At 40.9% G+C, this 23,207-nt stretch overlaps 3 protein-coding genes across 6 annotated transcripts; 2 read left to right on the top strand and 1 right to left on the bottom strand.

The window, feature by feature from the left end:
• Positions 1-1,208: 1,208 nt before the first annotated feature.
• On the top strand, positions 1,209-9,566 carry LOC135617443 (DNA topoisomerase 6 subunit B-like). Of its 3 annotated transcripts, XM_065117643.1 has the most exons (19): positions 1,209-1,741; positions 1,840-1,892; positions 2,071-2,168; positions 2,261-2,366; positions 2,540-2,677; positions 2,825-2,876; positions 2,954-3,018; positions 3,699-3,805; positions 3,940-4,042; positions 4,159-4,244; positions 4,329-4,525; positions 6,275-6,390; positions 6,488-6,573; positions 6,784-6,856; positions 7,887-7,978; positions 8,074-8,212; positions 8,289-8,383; positions 8,837-9,011; positions 9,293-9,566. In XM_065117643.1, the coding sequence occupies exons 1-19, from the start codon at positions 1,645-1,647 to the stop codon at positions 9,437-9,439; spliced, it is 2,025 nt and encodes a 674-aa protein (XP_064973715.1). In that variant the 5' UTR covers positions 1,209-1,644; the 3' UTR covers positions 9,440-9,566. The 3 variants fall into 3 exon arrangements, with proteins under 3 accessions (XP_064973715.1, XP_064973716.1, XP_064973717.1); XM_065117644.1 differs by lacking the exons at positions 2,071-2,168; positions 2,261-2,366; XM_065117645.1 differs by lacking the exons at positions 1,209-1,741; positions 1,840-1,892 and having other exon boundaries at positions 2,266-2,366.
• Positions 9,567-11,856: 2,290 nt separating this feature from the next.
• LOC103981017 (FT-interacting protein 7) lies at positions 11,857-15,591 on the top strand. 2 transcript variants are annotated; one of them, XM_065117642.1, is made up of 3 exons: positions 11,857-12,055; positions 12,769-12,835; positions 12,965-15,591. In XM_065117642.1, exon 3 carries the CDS (start codon positions 13,009-13,011, stop codon positions 15,337-15,339), a length of 2,331 nt encoding a protein of 776 aa, XP_064973714.1. In that variant the 5' UTR covers positions 11,857-12,055; positions 12,769-12,835; positions 12,965-13,008; the 3' UTR covers positions 15,340-15,591. The 2 variants fall into 2 exon arrangements, with proteins under 2 accessions (XP_064973714.1, XP_009395864.2); XM_009397589.3 differs by having other exon boundaries at positions 12,957-15,591.
• A 3,126-nt stretch (positions 15,592-18,717) lies between these two features.
• On the bottom strand, positions 18,718-19,440 carry LOC135616169 (cytochrome b561 and DOMON domain-containing protein At5g47530-like). Its single transcript, XM_065115353.1, has one exon. It carries the CDS (start codon positions 19,438-19,440, stop codon positions 18,871-18,873), a length of 570 nt encoding a protein of 189 aa, XP_064971425.1. The 3' UTR covers positions 18,718-18,870.
• Positions 19,441-23,207: the final 3,767 nt, after the last annotated feature.

The raw sequence follows: 23,207 nt of genomic DNA, 5'->3' as shown, positions 1-23,207 counted from the left end.
TGGTATTGTACCCAAGCAACGCCACCGTCATACCCAAGCGGCGCTGTTCCACTCTTCGCGGGACGACATTGTATTGACGTGGTGTGCCACACCGACTTTGAAACTTTTCATTGGTACTGAGGTGGGGAACAATAGTTTGTATCATCCCCAACAAAACTTGGACTTTGTGTGTTAGGGTAAGGAACGCCTCGGCGAAGATGAGAGGTTGAGCGGTAGTGATATTGGGAAGCAATAACCCCGGATTAGTGAACAATTGCCAATAGCGGCTCGGGGTCGTTGCAGAGCTGTTCGCCTCTTGCCCCGGGGGAGGTGGGAGTTGTTCTCCGAACCCAAGAGTTGAGTGGGTCGGGATGTGCTCGTTGCCTAAGTGTTCTGTCAGGTTGCCTAGCTGGGGCTAATCTTAGTGCCAAAATGTTAGTGAATATTTACATTGTGGCCGAGGTGTTAGCACGACTCGGTTTAATCTCGGATGTACAAGGTTGCCCATGTGGATGCTCAAGTTGTGAGGGCGAGCATCGAGTCGGGTCGAGTTTAAGCACCGTCTCCCGAGCGCGGTCTTCTCTCTTGGCGAGTGGCTTACTTCTCTGTCATTGGACTCTTGCACACAAGTCGAGGTCGAGAGGGGGGATTTCCCGACTCGACCCATCTGAAGCTTAAGTTAGCTTTCGGTGAAATGAGATAGAGTTGATCGTATAAGGTCCTCCTCCTCCTAGTTAAGGAGGGTTAACTTTTATACTTGCGAGGATGAGTTTGTCGTGTTAGGTCAATTAACTACAACTGGCTTCTTGGACGACCGACTTTAGCTTCTATACGAGCGTCGATCGACTTGCACGGATCGACGTCACACGACACTGCCCTGAGCTTTCCGAGACGGTTGTACCGTGATGATGTCATTTGTACGGAAGGGGCAGCAAGTGGCTGCCCACCATGTGTGTGCTACGCGCCATGTACTTGAGATTCCACGCCAGCATCATTGTGTTGTTTACCTAGGTCCACGTGGGTGATGCCAAAATATACCTTATCAGATCATAATCTGAATAAAAATATAAAATTTAATATAATAAAATTTTGTTCGGAGAGATTTTTTTTTTTAAATTTCGAATCTTGCTTTTTTTTAAAAAAAAAATAATAAAAAGTTAATTAAAAAGTGAACGCGAGGCCAACCGTTCGGAGGGAGGCGAACGACAACATCGAGTTCAAGCGAACCATCGTGTGCAAGGATAGTTCTGGTCACAGTCCCGCCGGTCGCACACACATGCAGCTCAAAGCAGGAATACCACAAATCCGTCTGAAATCTGAAGGGTCTTATTTTATGAGCAATTCCTCGTTTTCTTATTATTTTTTTTCTCGCCCATTTCGCGGCGCCCATCCTCGAAGCAAAACCCTAACTGTTCCCTGTTGGATTCGAACACCCAAAAGATTAAATACCTCTCTTAGATTCACTCCCCACCAACCCATACCCTAGGTTCGAATTTTCTCATTTCATTATTCCTCGCGATCTCGGCTGCTTTGGACGAGCCCATTCCGTACTCCGTTAAAAATCGTTCACATTCCTTAGATCGCCTTCCCGACTTCGGAATCTCCGTCTGCTTTTTGTATGTATCTCTCTCTAGCTTCTCCAATCGAACTGGCATCTGGGTGCTGATGGATTCTAGCCGAGGAAGCTCGGATGAGTTGAAGAGGACAAATAAGGGCAGATCGAAGACGAATTGCATGGCAAAAGAAAGCCTTTTGAAGCAGAGTGAGTGTTCTTGGAAACCGCCACCCGTGCGTTCGTCTTCTGGTTTTTTCTCGCTTTGATTGGGGTTTTTCTGTGTGTTTTTTTTTTATTTTTTGCAGAATCCCCGGCTGAGTTCTTCGCTGAGAACAAGAACATAGCTGGATTCGACAATGTAAGCTCTTCCGGTAGCTCTGTTCTATCAATGATTTCGTTTGGCCTGTGCGTTTTGCTTATTTTTTTGGCGGTGTGGTCTCTGTATTTTCACCTTGAAAATTTTAAATCAACCTATAAGTTAGGAAGTGTATTTCTGATCAAGTTGAGTTTTTTTTTTCTTTCTATTTCTCCTCCAGCCTGGAAAATCATTATACACAACCGTGAGAGAACTTGTGGAAAATGCTCTTGATTCGGCCGAGTCTATTTCTCAGCTCCCAGATATCGAGTTAATAATGTTAGTGACTCGTCCATGACTATCTTGATAGTTATCTGGTTTGCCGGTAGCCCACTAAAATATTGATATCCCATGATGTCTTTGATGCATAGAGAAGAGATCACTAAGAACAAATTCAACACAATGATTGGTCTTGTTGATCGACAGCGTGTTGATGAAGAACTTTATGATGATTTTGAGACTACTAAGGCTCGTGAGGTGTGTATTTTGGTCATCTAACCTCTATTTGTTTAAAATTATGTTATCTATTCAATTGCTTTGCTAGAACATGAATGCGATCCATGGTTACGGGGGTGCTTCTGCAGCTCTCAATCTTTAGAACCTATCTCTCTTGATTTCACAAATAATTTTGTTTTTTTATATTGTTGTAGAAGCGTCTTGCCAAAGAGGCTCGTATGCAAGAAATTCAAGCTAAGAATGTTGCCCTTGGGAAGAAGCTGAAAGAACCTCCTGCTATCAAGAGTGGGAAAGGTCGAGGTGAAGCATCATTCTTTAAAGTAACCTGTAAGGTGGCTTTCAAATCTAACACAATGAAAAAATTCTGCTGTCTTTTCAAAACACATCTTATTTTATTCATTCCATTTGTATCCTCCAAGACTGGTTTGTGCTCCCAGAGAAATCACCAATTTTGTGGTTGTAATGAATATCTGATGCAGGATAACGGAAGAGGGATGCCACATGATGAAATCCCAAATATGTTTGGAAGAGGTATGATGCCATTCGTTTGTCTGTAATGTTTGCAGTTGATGAAATTTATAAAGCTAACTTAATTGGGTCCCTTTCAGTTCTCTCTGGTACAAAATATGGGTTAAAACAAACACGTGGGAAATTTGGACTTGGTGCAAAAATGGTATGTTTTTATTTGTTGGTTTCCTCCTATGACATTAGTAAGATACGATCAGTTTATCTAGTTGTTCAACAATGTTTATAAGTGAATGTAATTCTGCGTGAAACATGTATGCAGGCATTCCACATTTATAGATGTTCTAATGCAAGTTCAATTTACAAACTGTTGGTAACAGTACAGAGTTTCAATCTTTTAATTTTCACCATAAAATGCAACTTTTTGTCTTCAACATACTTGATTCTATAGAAGATCAATATTACATTCCTCATTGAAATGTAACATTTGTGAAGTTTTCAAACAAGACCGACTCATGTTTTTATTCAACCCTAGAGTCATTAGGACCTTACAATCCAATAATTAAGATGGCTAGGGAGGGTACTGATTAAACTGATGTTTGTTTTGTATTATGCTGTTAAATATGGTATCTCCTCATGTTCAATCCATCTAATTTTCAAATAATTCGTGCTTCCAGTATTCTCTGTTCTAATTTTAATGAGGAATCACTAATTATTAAAATACAGATTCTTAAGATCCCCATGCTTTTCTCTGTGATTGTATACCATCCTGATCCTGACAACGATGATTATGACTTCATTAGTATTCTAAAACATTAGTTCCAATGTCACCCTTCTTGCTCTTGATACCTTTTCTAAACTGAGCGACTTATTCATGGAGTATAACAGGCATTGATTTGGTCTAAGATGAGCACAGGGCTTCCCATCGAGATTCTGTCAGCTACAAGGGGCCAAAATTATGCATCTTTTTGTCGATTAGACATCGATATACATCAGTAAGTACATTACCTGGAATAAATATTTGTTTGAGAACAGGATTGATAGACTATTGCATTTACTTGTCGTTTTTCAGGCATTTTATATGTTTGTTGATGTTATTTCCTGATATTTTGTGTCTTCTGCTGCTCAGAAACATTCCTCATGTTCATCTACATGAAAAAAGGGAAAACAAAGACAAGTGGCATGGAGCTGAAATTCAAATTATCATCGAGGGCAACTGGACTACTTATCGTGTGAGTGGTGCTTTTGTTACTTTTTTCATGTTTGGACCATTAAAACTTTTGTGATAAAGAATGAAAATGCAAATAGTTTAGTTATTAATCTTTAACGACCTTATTTGATTATCCAGTCAAAGATTCTTCATTATATGCGGCAGATGGCTGTGATCACCCCTTATTCTCAGTTCTTTTTTAAATTTATTTCAGGCATTTCAGAGTAAGTTATGTTTCAAAATTCATGTTTCCAACTTTATTTCCTCATATATATGACTGACATTTTTTCATTTGTTTGGTTATTCAGAAAGAATTTGACAATTAGATTCGCACGAAGAACAGATGTAATGCCTCCAGCTCCTCTTGAGACAAAGCACCACCCCTCTGCTGTTGATATACTACTCATCAAACGCCTTATTGCAGAAACTTCAAAGCAAACACTTCAGCAATTTCTTCAACATGAATTTGTAAATATAAGCAAGTCATATGCTGAACGTTTAGTGGGTAAGTATTTGATTCTAATGGCTATTGACTTTTACTGCACATGAAATTAATAATACATGCTACCATTGAATAAATTGCTGCTGGAAGGTTCAGAACTTTGTGAAGACCCCTTCTTCAGTTTTGGTACTCATCAAATCCCTGATTGGCTAGGTTCTAACCTTTTTATGGGTTAATAATTCTTTATGTCCTATTGGAGTTCCCATTTGGTTATTGATTTTAGGACTTGTTATTAAACTTTTAGTGAAATACCACTAGTGCTGAATTTTAGCTCTTTCATTTTTTTCTATGCTTTTGAAGAATGACCCTGGGTTTTATGTGATAAAAGAAATTTCTCCTATAGGCGATTAATCACATCATGTGGGGACCAAATATGTCAATGATCTTATCATTAGCCAAAAGTTTAGCTTCTTTTCACAGTTGTGATAACCTGATTGAGTTACATGTTGCACAACACTCCTTGGCTGCCATTTACATCAAAAGGTTGCTTTGCTGCATGTTGACCACCTATTGGCCTCAGTTCATGAAAATGGTTATCTTTTTTCCTGTTTTAGTCGATATTGGAATAAAACATTTTATCATTTTTAGGTTATCTTTATGCTCTTCGGTTTAGGACATTAAAATTTTCTAAAATTCTAGTAAATTTCAAGAGAATAGAAATATAATGGATTCTTTTCTACTGTTTGGAGCCAGAAGTTATATTAATTATTATAAAAAAAAGATTGACGAAAGGTAAATAAGTTCTAACCTTTTTTTGGTGAAAGAAAGTTAAAATCCTATTAATCCAAGAAAAATAAAACAATAAATACATTGACATGGTTCATTTAGCTTATGCAACAAAATGCTGAAGAATTAGACTCTTCTAGCAACCTCAGTCTAGAAAGGTATTGGGGGGTCTCATAGGCTGCTAACAGTCTTTGTCCAGGCTGATGCAAGTTGTCATATCCACATAGAACTTTGGAAGCAAAGCTTTTGGATAAATGACTTCGAAGGCATTGATGATGGGTTGGAAGAGCATGGGAGTATTAGCATTTCCGAACTTTTTAAAAGCTTGGGATTGGTTTTGGTTTGCTTTGGCTGAAGTGGCTGAAATTCGACCAAAAGTGGTTCAACTTAGGTGGATTTGACCAAAAACTGAACTGAATTTGGTTCGTGTGCTCTCCAGAGCTGATTGGCATGCCTACTGCCTTGAAGAGTAAGATAAAGGCCTATTCAACTAATATCTCTTTTTCTGTAATGCAAGTTGTTCTGCTCCCTGCCATAAACCCAACGTGCATTTGTTCATGCTAAGTTTAACTATGGACATAGTTAGAGCACCAATAATTTGTCCCAATATGTACCGGTGCGGAATAGTCATTTTAGCCAAAACTTAACAAATGTTGGCATATGATGTGCCACATGAAATGTAACCTTTTGTGCTACCTATTGCACATATGGTGCCAATTTGCACATGTATTTGCTAAGTTTTATATGGGGATACTACTTACTAGAGCATAGGTGGCACTGATATCCTTTGTTTATCTTACTGATGTAGGCTGAGTCTGTATTATCATACAGTTTAGGGTGCCTCTAAAATTATGGCACCTGTAAGGTACGGACAGCACCTGTTGTATATGACTGCACTTTTAATAGCATTTCTTGCCATCTGGATATCTCATGAAAAATTAGAACTCTTAAATCTCACACAAGTTGTTATTCCAGTAAAAGGTAGTGACTAGAACATTACTTCCTATTCTATTGTCTGTTCTCCAGGGGAAATGGGCCCTGATTTTGGTCCAAAAATGGCTGTGAAAAATCTAACATCTCATCAAATTGTTCGGATTCATCAACTATTTCGTCAGGCTAAATTTGATGATCCTAGTGGTGATGTAAGTTGTGCGTTGTTTCTCATTAGACTCTGAAATTGAGTATGTATTTCTCATGCTATTTTGATTAGAACACTTTCTGGACTTACTACGTCGACAGTGTCTTAGTCCAGCAGGGGAATACAATCTCCGTCTTGGAATCATTAAGGAGCTGCAGCCAGACATGGTTGCCACATGTTCAAGCAGGTTGTTATCTTCATTTGGATGAAAACTGCTACACATTTCTGCTTCCTGTTATGCATACAGGACCTGTTACCCAAAAGTTGAATTAAATTGTTGCATCATGGTCATCAATTGAATCAGCTGATTCTTGTGGGAATTAGTTTTTCTTTTCTTTACTTTATTAAATTGTGGATTTTCTGATCATACCTCTCTAAAACCTGGTTGCAAATTCAGTCCCCAGGTTTTTGAAGGGCATCCATTCATTGTTGAAGCTGGAATTAGCCTTGGCGGAAAAGATGTAAAACAAGTAAGAAATTCTACATTCTTGATGGTTTATTTATAAGAAATATTTGCAGCCATGGGTTGTCCTTCCATATGAGTTATATTAATCAAGGTTTGCCATACCGGACTGTACCGCCCGGTACGGGCGGTACGTACCGGTCCGACAGATCAGCGGTACGCGGACCGCACTGTACCGTACCGATACTGTAGCACACTGTAGCGATACTGTAGCACACTGTAGCTACACTGTAACTGGGTGTACCGCTCGGTACACCGTACCGTACCGGTATCGAGCCCGGGTCGAAACACCGGTACGGTACGATACGGCGAACCTTGATATTAATTACTCTTCATGCATCTTGTAGGATGAATGCAATATTCCTTTTACACCAAAGAAGTATAATGCTTTGTAAAGACTACTCCATTCCTGTCTCTTTGATATCTCTTAAACAGCCCCCAACCTAACTCCCGCCCTCTTTCCCTTTTTGAAATGCAACCATATCTTGGTTATATTTTATTCTCAGAAAGAACAATATACCAATTTCCTGGTTCAAAGGCTCTCTATTATATATGTTCTACATGTGTGTGTGTGTGTGTATCCGTGTTGTTCTTATTCATAGGTGTACTTTTAGCACATATGAGAGATGGGATTTAATTGCAAGATTTGCTAAGATTCCGTGGCTGGCTTTTCATGCTATATTGTTTGAAAGTTCTTGTGCTGCTTTCCTGAACAAACCACAATCTTGTGCAAGCACACTTAACGCTTTGTTGGCATGATAAACATTGGGCTTTGTGGAGCTGCAGTTGTTTAATTTTAGGGAGAAAAAACCCATTGGAGTTCATGCTTATTGTGAGTTAAATGCTGATGACGTTACTGATATTCAAGAATGATTTTTCATCTCTTGTAACAATCATCTCAAGTTATCTATTTTTCTTATCACTACATTTTTTACCCGCTCTCTTGAAGATGTCCGCTGCCTAGTAAATCCTTCATGGTCATGACAGGTTGTGTTTAAGGAGTTGCAATAACCAGGATGTTCCATTTTTTGTGATAGGGTCTTAATATATTCCGTTTTGCAAATCGTATACCACTTTTATTTGAGCAAGGAGCAGACGTCGTCACAAGAACTGCTATGAAAAAGATCAAGTTTGGATTCTTTGCCACACAATTATTTAGTAAATTACCATATGTTCATTCTTTTCTTCTGATATAATAATTATTTATCATCTTGTTCATTGTAGCTGGAGTAGTTACAAGATCAATCAGATGCAAGATAAAATTGGTGTGTTTGTAAGCATTGTAAGCACAAAAGTACCCTTCAAAGGAACTGGGAAGGAATATATTGGAGATGATATTACTGAAATTTCTTCAGCAGTCAAGGTATCAAAAAACTTCACACCTTAGTGGCCTATAAAGAGAAAATAAACTAATATGATCCCTGCGTCCAAATATGCAGTCTGCTATCAAACAATGTTGTCTTCAACTGAGATCTAAAATAGTGAAGAAACTTCAAGCTCGTGAACGACAGGAGAGGAAACGCAATCTGACCAGGTAATGCAATTATGAAATTGAGATTCTTGCATCAAAAGCTTATTGGTGATTTATCATTATGATTGCCATAGCCATGAAGCTTGTGATGCAAATTTAAGTTTTTAAACTTTTCTATTTTTGAATTAAATATCCAAGGTGTCTGCTTGTTTCAGTATGATAGTTGATTGCCTCAGCTTAAATCTTCTACGTATCTGCATGTATTTGTGTGTGTGTGTCTACTGTTTTAAAGAAATTTCTCTGGAGCTTCAGGTGTAATGCAGCTGGGTTTATCAAAAATTCAGATGAAGTTCGTTTGATGAGTTTGCCTGTTTTTTGAGGTTGACAAGTGTTTGACTAGATTATTGCAGCAAACCAGAGTTGAACAGTGGCATCTTGCATTAATGCCCAGCCATTCACACACATGTAAAAAGATTTATATGGTTGGATGCCTTTCTGATGTTTTTTCTATGGCAGGTACATTCCAGATGCTTCAAGAGCCATCATGGAAGTCCTTGAAGAAATGGCTCAGAATTATGAACCGAAGAGGCAGCGCTATGACAAAGAGGACGATGAACTTTTAAATAAAATAGCATCTAAGGAGATAACGGAGACGACCTTCGGAGAAAGCCTTTCTCAATATGTTGAGCAGGTAATGTCTTGATTGACTTAATTTTGTCGTCTGTCATCATCATGATAGGTTCACCCACTGATGCTAGGAGTTATCCTAGCATCATCATCAATTGGTTATACTCGTATGGCACTTAAAAGATCTCTAGAAAACTATTTATTATTTAAACAACTTGTATCTGGACTAATTGCTACGGAAAATTCATGTTAATCAGTGCTTCTGCTGTCTTCTTGAAATGTTCTTCCGATGATACATTTTTCATTATGCATCAGCTAAAAGAGTAATTTCTTCTATCGGTTCAGGTGGATTATGAGATGGCCTTGGAATATGCTACACAAAGTGGAGCAAGCGAGGAACCAAGGGAACCCATTTATTTAAGTTCACTCGAAGGCTCCTACAGTTACGTGGACCTTCATAGCCCTGTTTTCGTTTTTAGACTAATTACTTAGTAGTTGATTTATTTTTGGTTATTTTTGAAGAAAAGATTCGTTCATGTTGAACTTGAAGAAATAAATCTTGCTCTCTTCCATTTCTTCAGAAGAGAGTCAGCTTATGTTGTTTCAATTTAGATTTCAATCTGCGGCAGCTCTAATCACAAGTGCATGTGGACCAGACTCAATTGTGTTGTTTGTTGGGGAACAATTTGAAGTTTCAAAAACCACACGGAAGCTGAGTGATCATACCGAAAGGCTGAATCTGCACCAGTATTTATGCAGAAGAGAGAAAACACTTAATAACCGCTGGCTGATACAGGCTCTGGAATGATTGACCGTGTGCTTCCTTGGTGATCAATCAAGTTCCAGGAACAAGCGCATCTCTCTTCCCTAGAGAAGAGCACTCTACAGAATCAAGGCTCTTTTTTGTTTGCTTGTTTGTTTATTTAAGGTAAATCATCAGATATGACAAAATCTGCATGGTGCGTTTGTGTTGTTCTTATTACTACTAACTATTATATGAATCGTTTGCGCAACGGGGCGCTGGAGAACGAGCCCAAACCCTGTGTGCCTTCCATTTCATAGATCCGTGCATTTTCATTGGCTAGTTTTTAGAAATAACAAAGATCCTACTCACACAGTTTATTAGGAGAAAATCGTTTTTTTTTTTTTTTTTTTTTTTTTTTGTTTTTGCTCGCCTCCTCCTGATGCGCTGCGGCGCACTTGAATTCATAGGTTAGCTTGTCTCATGCTTGTTAAAGGGATTAGTGAAGTGAACCTTCCCATCTTAATCCTGCCAGCATTCTATAACCTTTCATGCTATCTAGCAGCAATAACTTTTGCAGCACACGAGATGGAGGGCTGGCCAGATCGATTATTCACGGACGGCTGTTCCGTAGAATTGTTGACGGTTAGTTATCCTCGTACTAAGAGAGGTCCAAATTTCAATCGAACTCGCCGATCGAGTGCCCGAAGATATATACATGCGTACTTCTGGAGGCACATCTTTGCTATAATTTCGTTGGTTGGGCGATGTTTACGAGTATGATTTGAGCACACCAACCGGTGTCTATTTCGTAAATGTTGGAAGCGTGCATCGTGTGGCAAAAGGCCAATGCCCACCCACCATCGCCCACGGGAGGAGGAGGAGGACGGTTGGTTTTCTTTCTTCATCGTTTTCAAAGAAATAATCCATTTTCCTGGCGCTTCCAATTTCGAGCGAGGTCAGGGGTGGTGGTAAAATGGCCGAGCCAAAAGTGAAGCGGGTCCCATGCTCTCTGCTTGCTTCCCCCGAGGAACACAGAGCGAAAAGAAAGCAGCGCACGTCCTACAGCTGGATGCCACTCTTAACAATGGTAGGAGCTGCAGAAAAGGCCAAAGGAAGGCCGAGTCCTTTCTGTCTATCGGAATTGGATATTTACCCATAAAGACACCAAATACTCGAGCAATGAATAAACGAGGAGCAGTAGGTACAACAAGATGGATCGACTCGATGGACCGGTTTATGATTTTGTCGGCGTAAAAGATCAGATCATTTTGTAAAAGATCAGACCAATTTAATTTGTCGGCGTAAATTAGATGGTGGGAGGTCGTTTCTACGTGGTCGGGTATCCAGTTCCCATCACGGAGGGGAAGAGTGAGTCGTCGAAGCTGCTGGCATCCTTAATTTCCGTCGGAGCGAACATAATACCGATTAAGCAGCCCATCACCCATCCATCGCTATGATGAATTAAATTAGAGGGGACCGCGAGTGAGGGCAGGAGGAGACGGTGAGACAACGGACGGATAACGACGCGAGCCATTCGATGAGGTCGGGGAGGGGGGGTGGGGCCCGCCACATTTCCCTCCCTTCACTTCACTTCAACTTCGCTTCCTTTTTTTTTTAAAAAAAAAAAAATATTAATATTAATATTCTCTTTTTCATCTCTCATTCGTCATTTCAACTGCCCTATCCTGACGTTCGATCAGGGCCGTCGAAGCAGGAAGTGGGAAATGATCAACAGCTTTCTTTCTTTGCCTCCTGCGGGACCCAACGGCCCGCCGAGATGTGGAGGCTGCAGTGGTCGAGGATAAAATCGTCCATCCCTATATTTCATGCAATAAGATTGGTTTCTAAATTTAAAATTAAAGAATTGATACCATCAATATTTCTAACCAGACGAGAATTAATTATTAACTTTTAAGTCTTGTTGGAACAAAAAAAAAAAATAATAATAAGAGGGACCATGACAATGTTTTATGCGTTTGGGGGGTTATACTGTCACTTCACTGACGCCACCGTCGGATTAGTGAGCGAGATAGTAGTAAATCAGGCATTTCCAAATTTTTGGATGGGAGAGAGAATATGTGAAGCCACCGTAACAATCGTTAAAAAGCAAAGAGAAAAAAAGGCAAACTCGGTTTATATAAAAAAGTGAGCGGAGGAGGAGGGTTTGGGGGTTTGCCTTAAGACACGCTCCTTCAGCATAAGCGAGGAGTGTGAGTTCGCTTCCCACTTCCTGTTCCGGACTCTTCCTTTCCTTTCCTTTCCTTTCCTTTCCTTTCTTACCGATGATAAAGCTGAGTAGGGCTTGAAACCAAAGGCTCGGAGAAAACGATTTCGAGTGTTCGCCAGGATTGCAATCGTTCTAGGTCTGGATTCGTCTCGCTTTCTCTGTATCTTTTTCTTTCCTTGCTTTCTTTTCCTCGAATCTTCTCGTTGCTCCTTTCTGCTTTTTTTTGGTGTGGGGAGGGCGGGGGGGTCAATGTTCGATTTCGATCTATGTTTTATTTTTTTTCCATTTTACCATATATATAATTTGTATCCCTATTTATTTATCCGTGCCTTGAGCTTTTTCCACTTTAAGCTTCTTCTTCTTCTTTATATTTTTCCCGTTTCATATCAGATATTAAGGTGCCTTTTGTTGGAGGGGGAGTGCTCTGTTCGAGCTTGTTGTATGTTTTTCATATCAGATATTAAGGTGCCTTTTGTTGGAGGGGGAGTGCTCTGTTCGAGCTTGTCGTATGTTTTCTAGCTTGGATAGTGTACTCTTCCCCTTCTTGGTTGGCTATGTCTTCCTTCCTTTCTTTTTTTCTCCCAAGGCATCAGAATGAGCACTTTTTCTTTTTTTGTCTATCTAGAGCATGGTTGTTAAGAATTAGGTTTCATTGTTGTTCATACTCATTAAGTTTCAAGGGACATTTGTCCATTTTTTGGGCTCATCTTCTTGACGCTTTCAACATCTCATCCTGCGTTGCTAGAGATTTTTCCCTGCTGCATGTCTGTGCTTTGATGCTCAGTCGAACTTCTATCCATGGTGCATAATGGTGACCTTACTGGTGTTGTTTTGATTTCTTTCTACTAGTCCGTTTTAGTTTCGATGTTCGCGGGCGGATTTCATGTGAATGCGTGAGGGTGCTGCCTCTTCCCAAGTAAGTTTCTAATCTTCCTTCATCATCCAGTCGGGGGGTTTTGCCTTCTTTTTACTAGCCCCGATTTGTGTCAGATATCTTTTCTAATTTCTTTCACGTTTTCTCCGTCTCGACTTCTAAGTTGAACAGGAAAATTTTCCCAAAGTTGTTTACTCCGCTCGCTACAGTTTTAGATGATGCAGAGGCCTTTACGTCCCGAGGAGTACTCCTTAAAGGAGACTTCTCCTCACCTTGGTGGTGGTGGAGTTTCTGGTGACAAGCTCACCACCACCTATGATCTCGTTGAGCAGATGCAGTACCTCTACGTGCGTGTGGTGAAAGCCAAGGACCTTCCACCAAAAGATGTAACTGGAAGCTGTGACCCCTATGTTGAGGTGAAACTTGGGAACTACAAAGGTACAACCCGTCATTTTGAGAAGAAGACTAATCCTGAATGGAACCAGGTCTTTGCCTTTTCCAAGGACCGAATCCAAGCCTCAGTTCTTGAAGTCATTGTAAAGGACAAGGATTTCATCAAGGATGATTTCATCGGAAGAGTCCTGTTTGATCTTACTGAGGTACCGAAGCGGGTTCCTCCTGACAGTCCATTGGCTCCGCAGTGGTACAGATTGGAGGATCGGAAAGGTGACAAAGGTAAGGGGGAGCTGATGTTGGCTGTCTGGATGGGTACTCAAGCTGATGAAGCATTCCCTGATTCTTGGCATTCAGATGCTGCCACTATCCCCAGCGATGGACTTGCTAACATAAGGTCAAAGGTTTACCTTACACCCAAGCTTTGGTATTTAAGGGTTAATGTCATTGAAGCCCAGGATTTAATACCTTATGAAAAGAATAGGTTCCCTGAGGTCTTTGTTAAAGTTATGCTTGGGAACCAGGCTCTGAGAACTAGAATATCACAAAGCAGGACCCTAAATCCTATGTGGAATGAGGATTTGATGTTTGTAGCAGCAGAACCATTTGAGGAGCACTTGGTCTTGAGTGTCGAAGACCGAGTGGCACCCAACAAAGATGAGGTATTAGGGAAAGCAGTAATTCCCTTACAGAAGATAGACAGAAGGTTGGACTACAAGCCAGTCAATAGCAGATGGTATAACCTTGAGAAACATGTGATTGTTGAGGGTGACCAGAAGAAAAAGGAGGTGAAGTTCTCTAGTCGGATTCATTTGAGGATATGTCTGGAAGGAGGTTACCATGTTTTAGACGAGTCAACACACTACAGCAGTGATCTCAGGCCAACAGCGAAACAATTGTGGAAGCCGAGCATAGGGGTTTTGGAACTTGGTATCTTGAGTGCTCAGGGGCTGTTGCCAATGAAGACCAAGGATGGCCGGGGAACGACAGATGCATACTGTGTCGCTAAATATGGACAGAAATGGGTCCGTACAAGGACTATCATAGATAGTTTTGCTCCAAAGTGGAATGAGCAGTACACTTGGGAGGTATACGACCCATGTACTGTCATTACAATAGGTGTGTTTGACAACTGTCACTTGCAAGGAGGGGAGAAAGCGGCTGGTACAAGGGATACTAGGATTGGGAAGGTGCGGATCCGCCTGTCTACGCTTGAAACTGACAGAGTTTACACCCACTCTTATCCTCTTATTGTTTTGCTTCCTTCGGGAGTAAAGAAAATGGGTGAAGTCCAGCTGGCTGTCCGATTTACATGTTCTTCTCTTCTTAATATTTTGCATATGTATTCCCAGCCGTTGCTGCCAAAGATGCATTACCTCCATCCATTGTCTGTCATGCAGCTTGATAATTTGCGACATCAGGCCACACAGATAGTATCAATGAGATTGAGCCGTGCAGAGCCACCCTTGAGGAAGGAGGTTGTTGAATATATGTTGGATGTGGATTCTCACATGTGGAGTATGCGAAAGAGCAAAGCGAATTTTTTCAGAATCATGGGCGTCTTAAGTCCTCTGGTTGCTGTGGGAAAGTGGTTTGATCAGATTTGCCATTGGAAGAATCCTTTGACTACAATTTTGATCCATGTCCTCTTTGTCATCTTGATCTTATACCCGGAATTGATACTCCCAACAATTTTCCTGTACCTGTTCTTGATTGGAGTCTGGTACTTTCGTTGGCGACCACGGCAGCCTCCTTACATGGACACTCGGTTGTCACATGCAGACACTGCACACCCTGACGAGCTTGATGAGGAGTTTGATACTTTTCCCACATCCCGTCCACCTGACATTGTGAGGATGAGATATGATCGTTTAAGGAGCGTTGCAGGTAGAATACAAACTGTTGTTGGTGACCTGGCGACACAAGGGGAAAGGTTACAATCTCTGTTGAGCTGGCGGGACCCTAGAGCAACTGCTTTGTTTGTGACATTCTGCTTGGTTGCTGCTGTTGTTCTCTATGTTACACCATTCCGTGTTGTTGCTTTTTTAACAGGTTTGTACGTGTTGAGGCACCCAAGGTTCCGGCATAAGCTTCCATCAGTGCCTCTAAACTTTTTCAGAAGATTGCCTGCTAGAACAGATAGCATGTTATGAGAGTTGGTTGCCCATATGAAGATGTCTGTTTTCTGATAGGCTGTTCCAGTTCGATCTCAAGATGCTGCAGGTTAATTCTGATGAAATTCAATCAGCTATCGTTCAATGGACAACTGGAGTATGATGTGAATCTTTGTGTGTATGCTGGTCTTAGTTATCTACCTTACGTATTTCATGTTTTTGCTATATTTTTCTTTACAATGTGCTACCTATCTTAGATGTTTTCGCTGTTAATCCAATGTTTTTCTTATATTTTGCTTTTCGATGTGTTACCTATATTAGATGTTTTCTCTGTTAATCCGTGGAACATTTATGTCTCAGCCTTCTTCACTATCTATAAATATATTGCTTTAGTAAGAGCATGATGTGAGCTGTTTGAGCCTGACCGGACTTGAGTGAGGTAATTTATTTTTTATTGGATTCCAGTTGCTCTGTAGCTGATCTCATGGAGTTGCTATAAGGGAGCTACTGAAGTTTTAAGGTAGATTTTGCATATGTTCATTAGACAATGTGATAGTGGCAAAACCAGTAGAAAGCCTTTTGTTAAACTTGATATTGGAATTGATAGGTTGTATTTTCATGTTTGTAAAAAAGAAAAGGAAAAGGTATCAGTTTTATTGCCGTGTGACCTGCAGGTTTTTGTATCATTTTTCCACCGGGTTTCCGAGTGAATGGGATTATTGGTTGTTCAAGTCAGGTTTTTATCGAGTCTAAGCTGACCATGTGATTCTGGGAAAGGCTGCAGCATCTCCTGCAGCCTTTTTTGGCTCGTTGTTTGGAAGAAGCCCAATTTATGATGCTCTTTTATTTCTGTTGCAGCCTCTCAGTGTGGACCTGTGTTTTGAATCAAGTTTCTTACTGACTTTGTATGAACAGCCTAAGGTGCATCAGTTGCATGTGCACATAATGTTGCTACGATCTATTATTGCTGTGACTAAGACGACTGGATGACAAGATCTTCTAGCTCTTTTGTTACGATCTATAATTGCTGTGACTTGACAACTGGATGGCGTCCCTTGTGATAATTGATTGGACTAAATGCTAACCTCACCGTCCTATGTGGGGCTAACATTCAGCGTGGGACATGATGTTCGGTTGCTCCTATTGTAGTCTTTTTACTTGGTCTTTCCCCTTTTCTTTTGTTGTTGTTGTTGTTATTGTTGTTGTTGTTGTAATTCTGAGTATATTGTTTTAGAAACCTTATACTTGATTCAAGTCACAGCGTGTAAAACTCGGTATCAGATTGTCCGTAGGGTAAGGTTCCAAATAATACTGAGTTGTGTAATCTGTCTTTAATATATGAAATGTCTCTGTGTTTTGTAGGGGGACATAAGGTTTTGGAATTTGTTCGTATTTGAGTAGTCGCATATCGTCTCTGGATAGGCTAGGAATTGCATGGTTTAAAAAAGAATAATTACTTCGAATCAGGTAGTGAATAATTACTTGTGTTCGCAGACACGATGTTCGTAATTTCGATAGCATGTTGGTCGGTCTCATAGCATCATCGATAGCAATGCGTGCAGGGGTATGTATAGGTTTGCTTAAAATCCAAACGCTGCTAAAAAGCAGAATTCGGATCAAGAAAACCTAATATGACTCTCCATACCATTTCTTCGTGGATGCGGGTTATACTGCTCAGACACACCGCCGATTCGTGCATTTGTTTCGGCAGAGATTGCAGGAGGCACTCGGTCGTCGTCCGCTGTCGCCACCACTGCCGTTCAGAAGATTGTCGATGGAGGATGCTGCAAGCTTGGCCTGCTCCTGAACCATTTCAGTATGGCACTTGAGCACATATTCATGGTCGCCGCACTTGCAAAGAATCCACAGTAGTTGATGCACAGGCACAGGCACAGGCACAGGCCTGGCATCCAGTCTCGTCGTGCTCTATCTTCAATTTTGCCGTGCCACAATGACATCAAATCAATCAATTCGAAGCCAATGTTGTTCGTCTAAAATCGAAGCCCTGACACGAATCATTCACCTATGTTGTTTCTGGCTGTAATCCTCGAATGACATGAATAAAATTTATTACGGGGAAAGGTTAACCAGAGCAACATTATTATATTGTATGGAGTGGATGATATTTTGTTTATCATTAATAATTTTAGTTTATTGTATTAAAATTTTTAAAATGATTTATATGAATAAAGTAACTTATTTTATTAGTATTGAGATATTAAAGGATATACATAATTTTAGAAAATATAGTAACATATGCTTGTTACTACATGTCAAAATTTTAATTAAGGCTAGTGTCATGCGAAAGTTTATTATATTATAAAATCTATGTGAAACCATATATTCATTTTGTAGTTAGAATATTATGAGAGCAACATAAGAATATAATATCAAAAAATATAAAACAATGATATAATATCTATAGAGACGAAAGATTATATGCTCGTATATAAGGGATCAGATTAACTTAAAATGATACGATGTTCACATGCTGATTTTGTAAATTATCTTAATAGTTAGAAGTTTACTTCGAAATTTATATTTTTGTTAGCTAAATGGATAATTTCTTGAAAAAAATATAAAACAATCGCTTGTAGAAGATAAATTTATTACATATTTTGAGGTCACAAATCAAGATGTATAGTTATAGAATTTCATCTTAAAACTTGGTATGGTTAACTTAATTGTTAGATCGCTAAAAATATTTTGTGATAACAACATAGTAACCTTCTTTTTTAAGAATGATTAGTATTCTCATAGTTCCAAACATATCAAAATAAAATAATTAATGATTAGAGAAAAAGTCTGAAAAAAAAGTCAATCGAGAATTTAATGATCACCTTAATGATTACTTATTCATTTACTAAAGCCTCCTTAAAAAATATTTTCTTAGAACAGAGATTGTGAGCAGCTTATAAAAGTATTATGATGCTTGTTTAAACGAATAATAATAACATTATGAATCTCGTTTGTGTCTCTATTTTATTAGGCGAGATTCTTCAATAAAAAAGATAAAAAGACGAGTTAATATATTGTCTATATAGTGAGTTGTATGATTTGAATGATACTAATATATATATATATATATATATATATATATATATATATATATATATATATATATCTTAATCTTAATATATTATTATTATTATTTAATTTTAAAAATATATATAATATTAAATTTATTTCATATAATAATATGATTATGATTTTATGCTCCAAACGGATACTCTTTTGTGCATGCCATGCCTGCAGTTGCCTTCGACACCACGCAGTCTGAAAAGAACCACCGTCTCCCAGGGACATTTCCTCGAATACTGGTGTACCTGATTGGTTGCATGAATGTCTCGGCATCCAATGTTTATATCGAGTTCCATTGTTCAGAGCGAGCTCCATCCACCGGTGAGACTAGAAACATAGTACGGTACCGAATTTATATCGAGTATATCCCGTTACAACTAAGAATGACACAATCACGCAAAGCTCGTATGACAAAGCAGCTGCCTAACCCACATCACTGTAGAAGCAATTCACTCGGCAACAGCTGCCGTGGTACGCCTGCGACAGTTTTTACTGGAAATCGATAGTGCCCAAGGATTTGATGTTGTCGCCGCGGGTAGAATGGGCCTTGGGTACGTCATTCAACACAGTGCTGCCCTCCTGCCAGACCTGGTTGAACTTGGTGCCTCCACCGACGAGCCCCAAGGTAGCGAAGATGATCATCTCCTTGTTGACATACTCCGCCGACACGTCGTTCACCGGAAAGCTCAGCGCCGCGGGGGCCATCGACGGGGCGTAGCTATCAAGCTGCGTCGGGTAGGCCATCATGCTCCCGTTGGAGTGGAGAAATGCGACGATGGCCTGCGAGCCGACCATCTTGGTGGCGTTTGGGTTGAGTCCCCATGCAACCCAACCGGTGGAGGTCTGAGGGGCCTTGAATGCAACGGATACCGTGTTCGCGGAGGCATCGCGGTCGTAGTAGAGGGAGGCACCCAAGTGAGGGAGGTCAGTGCATGAGCTGAAGACTTTGTTGTCAGAGAAGGTGTAACCGGAGCAGGTTTGAGCGCAGGAAGAAGGGAGAAGGGACGTGGAGGACGTTAGTGCGAAGAGAAAACAGAGGAGTTTGAACGGAGTTGCCATTTGGGGTTCGATGAGCAAGGGAGGGGTCTCGGCTGGGTTCTTAAGCATATCATGTGGTTGAAGATAGGTGAGGTGGTTCTGAAACCACCGAAATGAGCTTGTGGAGACGAGACTTTTCCTTCAGAGTCGGTAGATATGTTCTTCCAGACCATCCTGCAACATCTTTCCCGCCTTTGTTGAGCAACCCTCTACCCGTTCGAGTTGCAACATCTGCAAGTGCTCACGTGCAGCGATAGATAATTGTTAGAAAATAAATAGAGAAACAAGTTGTAAAAGAAGTTGATTGTTATTAACATATCCCCTTCCTTTTATACAGGTTAGAAGGGAGAATTTTTCTCAACAGGTTAGATGATTTCTCTCAACAGAGTAGAGAGATTTCCTCAAACAGTTAGAGAAATCTCATCTATTTATCATGCCCTCCGATCAAGGAGGTCAATCTTGGACTGATGTAATGCAAAAAGTTTACAAGCTAGAGGCTTCGTAAATGAGTCGGCCAATTGATCAGCCATATGAACATGAGAAACACGAAGTTGACGACGGACAACTTGATCGTGTACAAAGTGGAAGTCGATAACAATATGTTTCATACGGGAGTGAAATACCGGATTAGCGCACAGATAGGTAGCTCCAATATTATCACAATATATCGTAGGGGTGGAATCGATGTTGAGTTCCTGGAGTAGATTCGTGATCCAATTGAGTTCTGCAGTGGTAGCGGCAATGACATGGTATTCAGCTTCAGTTGTAGACCAGACGATTGTCTTTTGCTTCTTAGAACTTCAACTGATTGGATGAGCATCAAAGAAGATAATATACCCCGATGTGGATGTTCTATCATCAAGGTTACCTGCCCAATCAGCATCGGCAAAGGCATAAAGACAAAGTGGAGAGTGTTTACGAAAAAAGAGTCCATGATTTAGGGTCCCTTTAAGATATCATAGAAGTCTCTTGACCGCAGACCAGTGTAGAGTAGATGGTTGCTGCATAAATTGTGATAATTTGTTGACAGCAAATGAGATGTCTGGACGCGTGAGAGCTAAGTATTGTAAAGAGCCAACAACTTGACGGTATTGAGTGGGTTCCGTAGCAAGACTTCCATCCGATAATTTGAGAGAACCAATAGTAGAGATGGGGGTTGTAACTGCATTTGCATCCTGCATGTTTGTCTTTAATAACAAATATTGAATATACTTGCGTTGAGATAAAAGGAGACCGGAAGATGTGAAGGTAGCTTCGACGCTCAGAAAGTAGCTCAAGGGTCCGAGATCCTTAAGCGAGAATCGAGCTGCCAACTATTTGATGAACGCTTGGATGCTGATGGGATTGTTGCCTGTGACAATAATACCATCCACATATACCAGAATATACATTGTGTTTCCATGATGATGTCGCAGAAACAACGAAGTGTCAGATTTGGAGTTAAGAAAGCCGACAGAAGTCAAAAATGAGCTAAGTTTAGTGTACCAAGCTCTCGGAGCCTGACGAAGTCCATAAATAACTTTCCAAAGTTTGCAAACATGCTATGGATACTGAGGATGAGTAAAATTGGGGGGTTGTTGCATAAAAACATCTTCGGATAGAGATCCCTGTAGAAAGGCATTATTAACATCCAATTGTCGTAATTGCTAGCCTTTAGTGGTAGCCAAACTCAAGATAAGCCGGATTGTAGTGGGTTTAACAACAGGACTAAACGTCTCAGTGAAATCAACTCCAGGTCGTTGATGAAACCCTTTGGCGACCAGGCGTGCCTTATATCGAGTAACAGAGCCATCTGGGTTCCGCTTAATTCTAAAAACCCACTTACACCCGATTATATTTTGTGAAGGATGGAAAGGAATAAGATCCCACGTTGAATTATGGAGGAGGGCATTATATTCCTCACTCATGGGAGTACGCCAATGCGGAGATTTTTGGGCTTGAGTGAAGGTGGTGGGGTAAACGTTGGGGGATGAGGAATTCATGATAGCTTGTAGGTTAAGTACCTAACGAGGTTTAAAAATACCATGCTTAGAGCGAGTGGTCATAGGATGATTGGAGACGACAGGATTGGGAGGTGATGACTAGGAGGATAGGAGGGGTGTTGCATGGAACTCACAGAATCAAGAGGCGCATTAGCCAAACCTTGGGTGATGTTCGGCGAGTACCGAGTGCTCTTTCGTTTAGACTTGTGACTGACTTGAGCTGTGACAGTTGATCCAGGCAGTTTGTCCGCACGCTTCAAGTACATCTCGTAGTCAATCAGCTTATCATAGAGATCTTCAAAAGAGACTGGCGAGTCGCGTGCCCGAATTGCAGCAGCCAATTCCTTGTAGTCGGTGTCGAGACCATTGAGGGTATGAATGACAACCTCTTCGTCACATAAGGAATGACCTATCAAGGCCAAGTCATCAATGATAACCTTGATATGTTGTATATAATCAGAGATAGTACTTTCCTCTTGTTTTGTCACTATAAGCTTGGATAGAAGACTGAGCTTGCGAGTACGCGAATGATTTGCCAGGGTGGTTTGTAGTGTAGACCATGCATCGGCAGCTATCACACATGAAGATATCAAGGGAGTAACGAATCCAGCAACTGAAGCTTGAATAGCTTGGAGGATGAGACGATCTTGACGTAGCCACAGTTTGTGAGCTGGATTGGGTACTGGGATCGTCGAGGATGTTGAGCATGGCCGGAGGACAACTGAAAAAGCCATCAATGTAACCTAACAAGTTGTATCCAAATAAAAGATTAAAAAATTGAGCTCGCCAGGACGCATAGTTGCCACCCTTTGATAACTTAAAGGGGATCAGCGTGGCAGCATTGATGGAGATAAGTCTTATAGAAGAACAAGAAGTGGGAGTCTCTACAGGAACTGAAACAACAGAAGAAGTGAACGAAGATATATATATATATATATATTTTTTAAAGAGATGTAGCGAACCTTGTGTGATACTCAGGTCACACAAGGTGGAGAATGAGGGAGGGGGCTGCTGCTATAGATTGCTGCAGCAGATTGGGCAATCTACAACAGTGCCCAAAGCTGCCGACAGTTGCTGTGGATTGCTGCTTACTGCTGCAGATTGTAGAGGCTGTAGTTCGCCGGAAGATGGCCGCGAAAACTGCAGCGGTACTCAAGACTGTGGTTCGCTGCTGTGGATTGCTGCTTGCTGCAGCAGATTGTAGAGGTTGCAGTTCGCCGGAAGATGGCCGCGAAAACTGTAGCGGTAGTCAAGACTGCGGTTCGCTGCTGTGGATTGCTGCTTGCTGCAGCAGATTGTAGAGGCTGTAGTTCGCCGGAAGATGGCCGCAAAAACTGTAACGATACTCAAGACTGCGGTTCACCGGGAAATGGCCGCGAAAATCTACAGCGGTACTCAAGGAAACTGCAGTGAGAGAAATCTGCAGCAATTAGATGTATAGAGGAAAGCGGCAGCAAAAGCTGCTGCGGTAGAGGAAGGAAGATGTAGCGGTTGCGGCTGCTGCTGGTCGGGAAGCGGCTGCGACAGCGAAGGAGGAAGACACGACAGTCGTTGTTAAGCAAGGAAGACTGAGCGAGGAAGACACCGTCGTTCGCCGTTCGTCGCTATTGAGGAGGAGGACACCGCCGTTAAGGAGGCGCCGTTGTGTAGAGGGAAGCGACAGCGAAAGCTACTGCGGTAGAGGAAGATGCGCAGTTGCGATTGCTGCTGGCCGGGAAGCGAGGAAGACACCGCTGTTCATCGTTCACCGCTATTGAGGAGGTAGTGAGAGAATGTTTTCCTCCTTGCATGATGGCGACGGAGAGT

The sequence above is a fragment of the Musa acuminata genome, chromosome BXJ2-7, assembly GCF_036884655.1.
Source record: "Musa acuminata AAA Group cultivar baxijiao chromosome BXJ2-7, Cavendish_Baxijiao_AAA, whole genome shotgun sequence".
NCBI classification, from domain to species: Eukaryota; Viridiplantae; Streptophyta; class Magnoliopsida; order Zingiberales; family Musaceae; genus Musa; species Musa acuminata.
The sequence above is the reverse complement of the archived record's forward strand: the minus strand, read 5'-3'. Positions and strand labels throughout refer to the sequence as shown.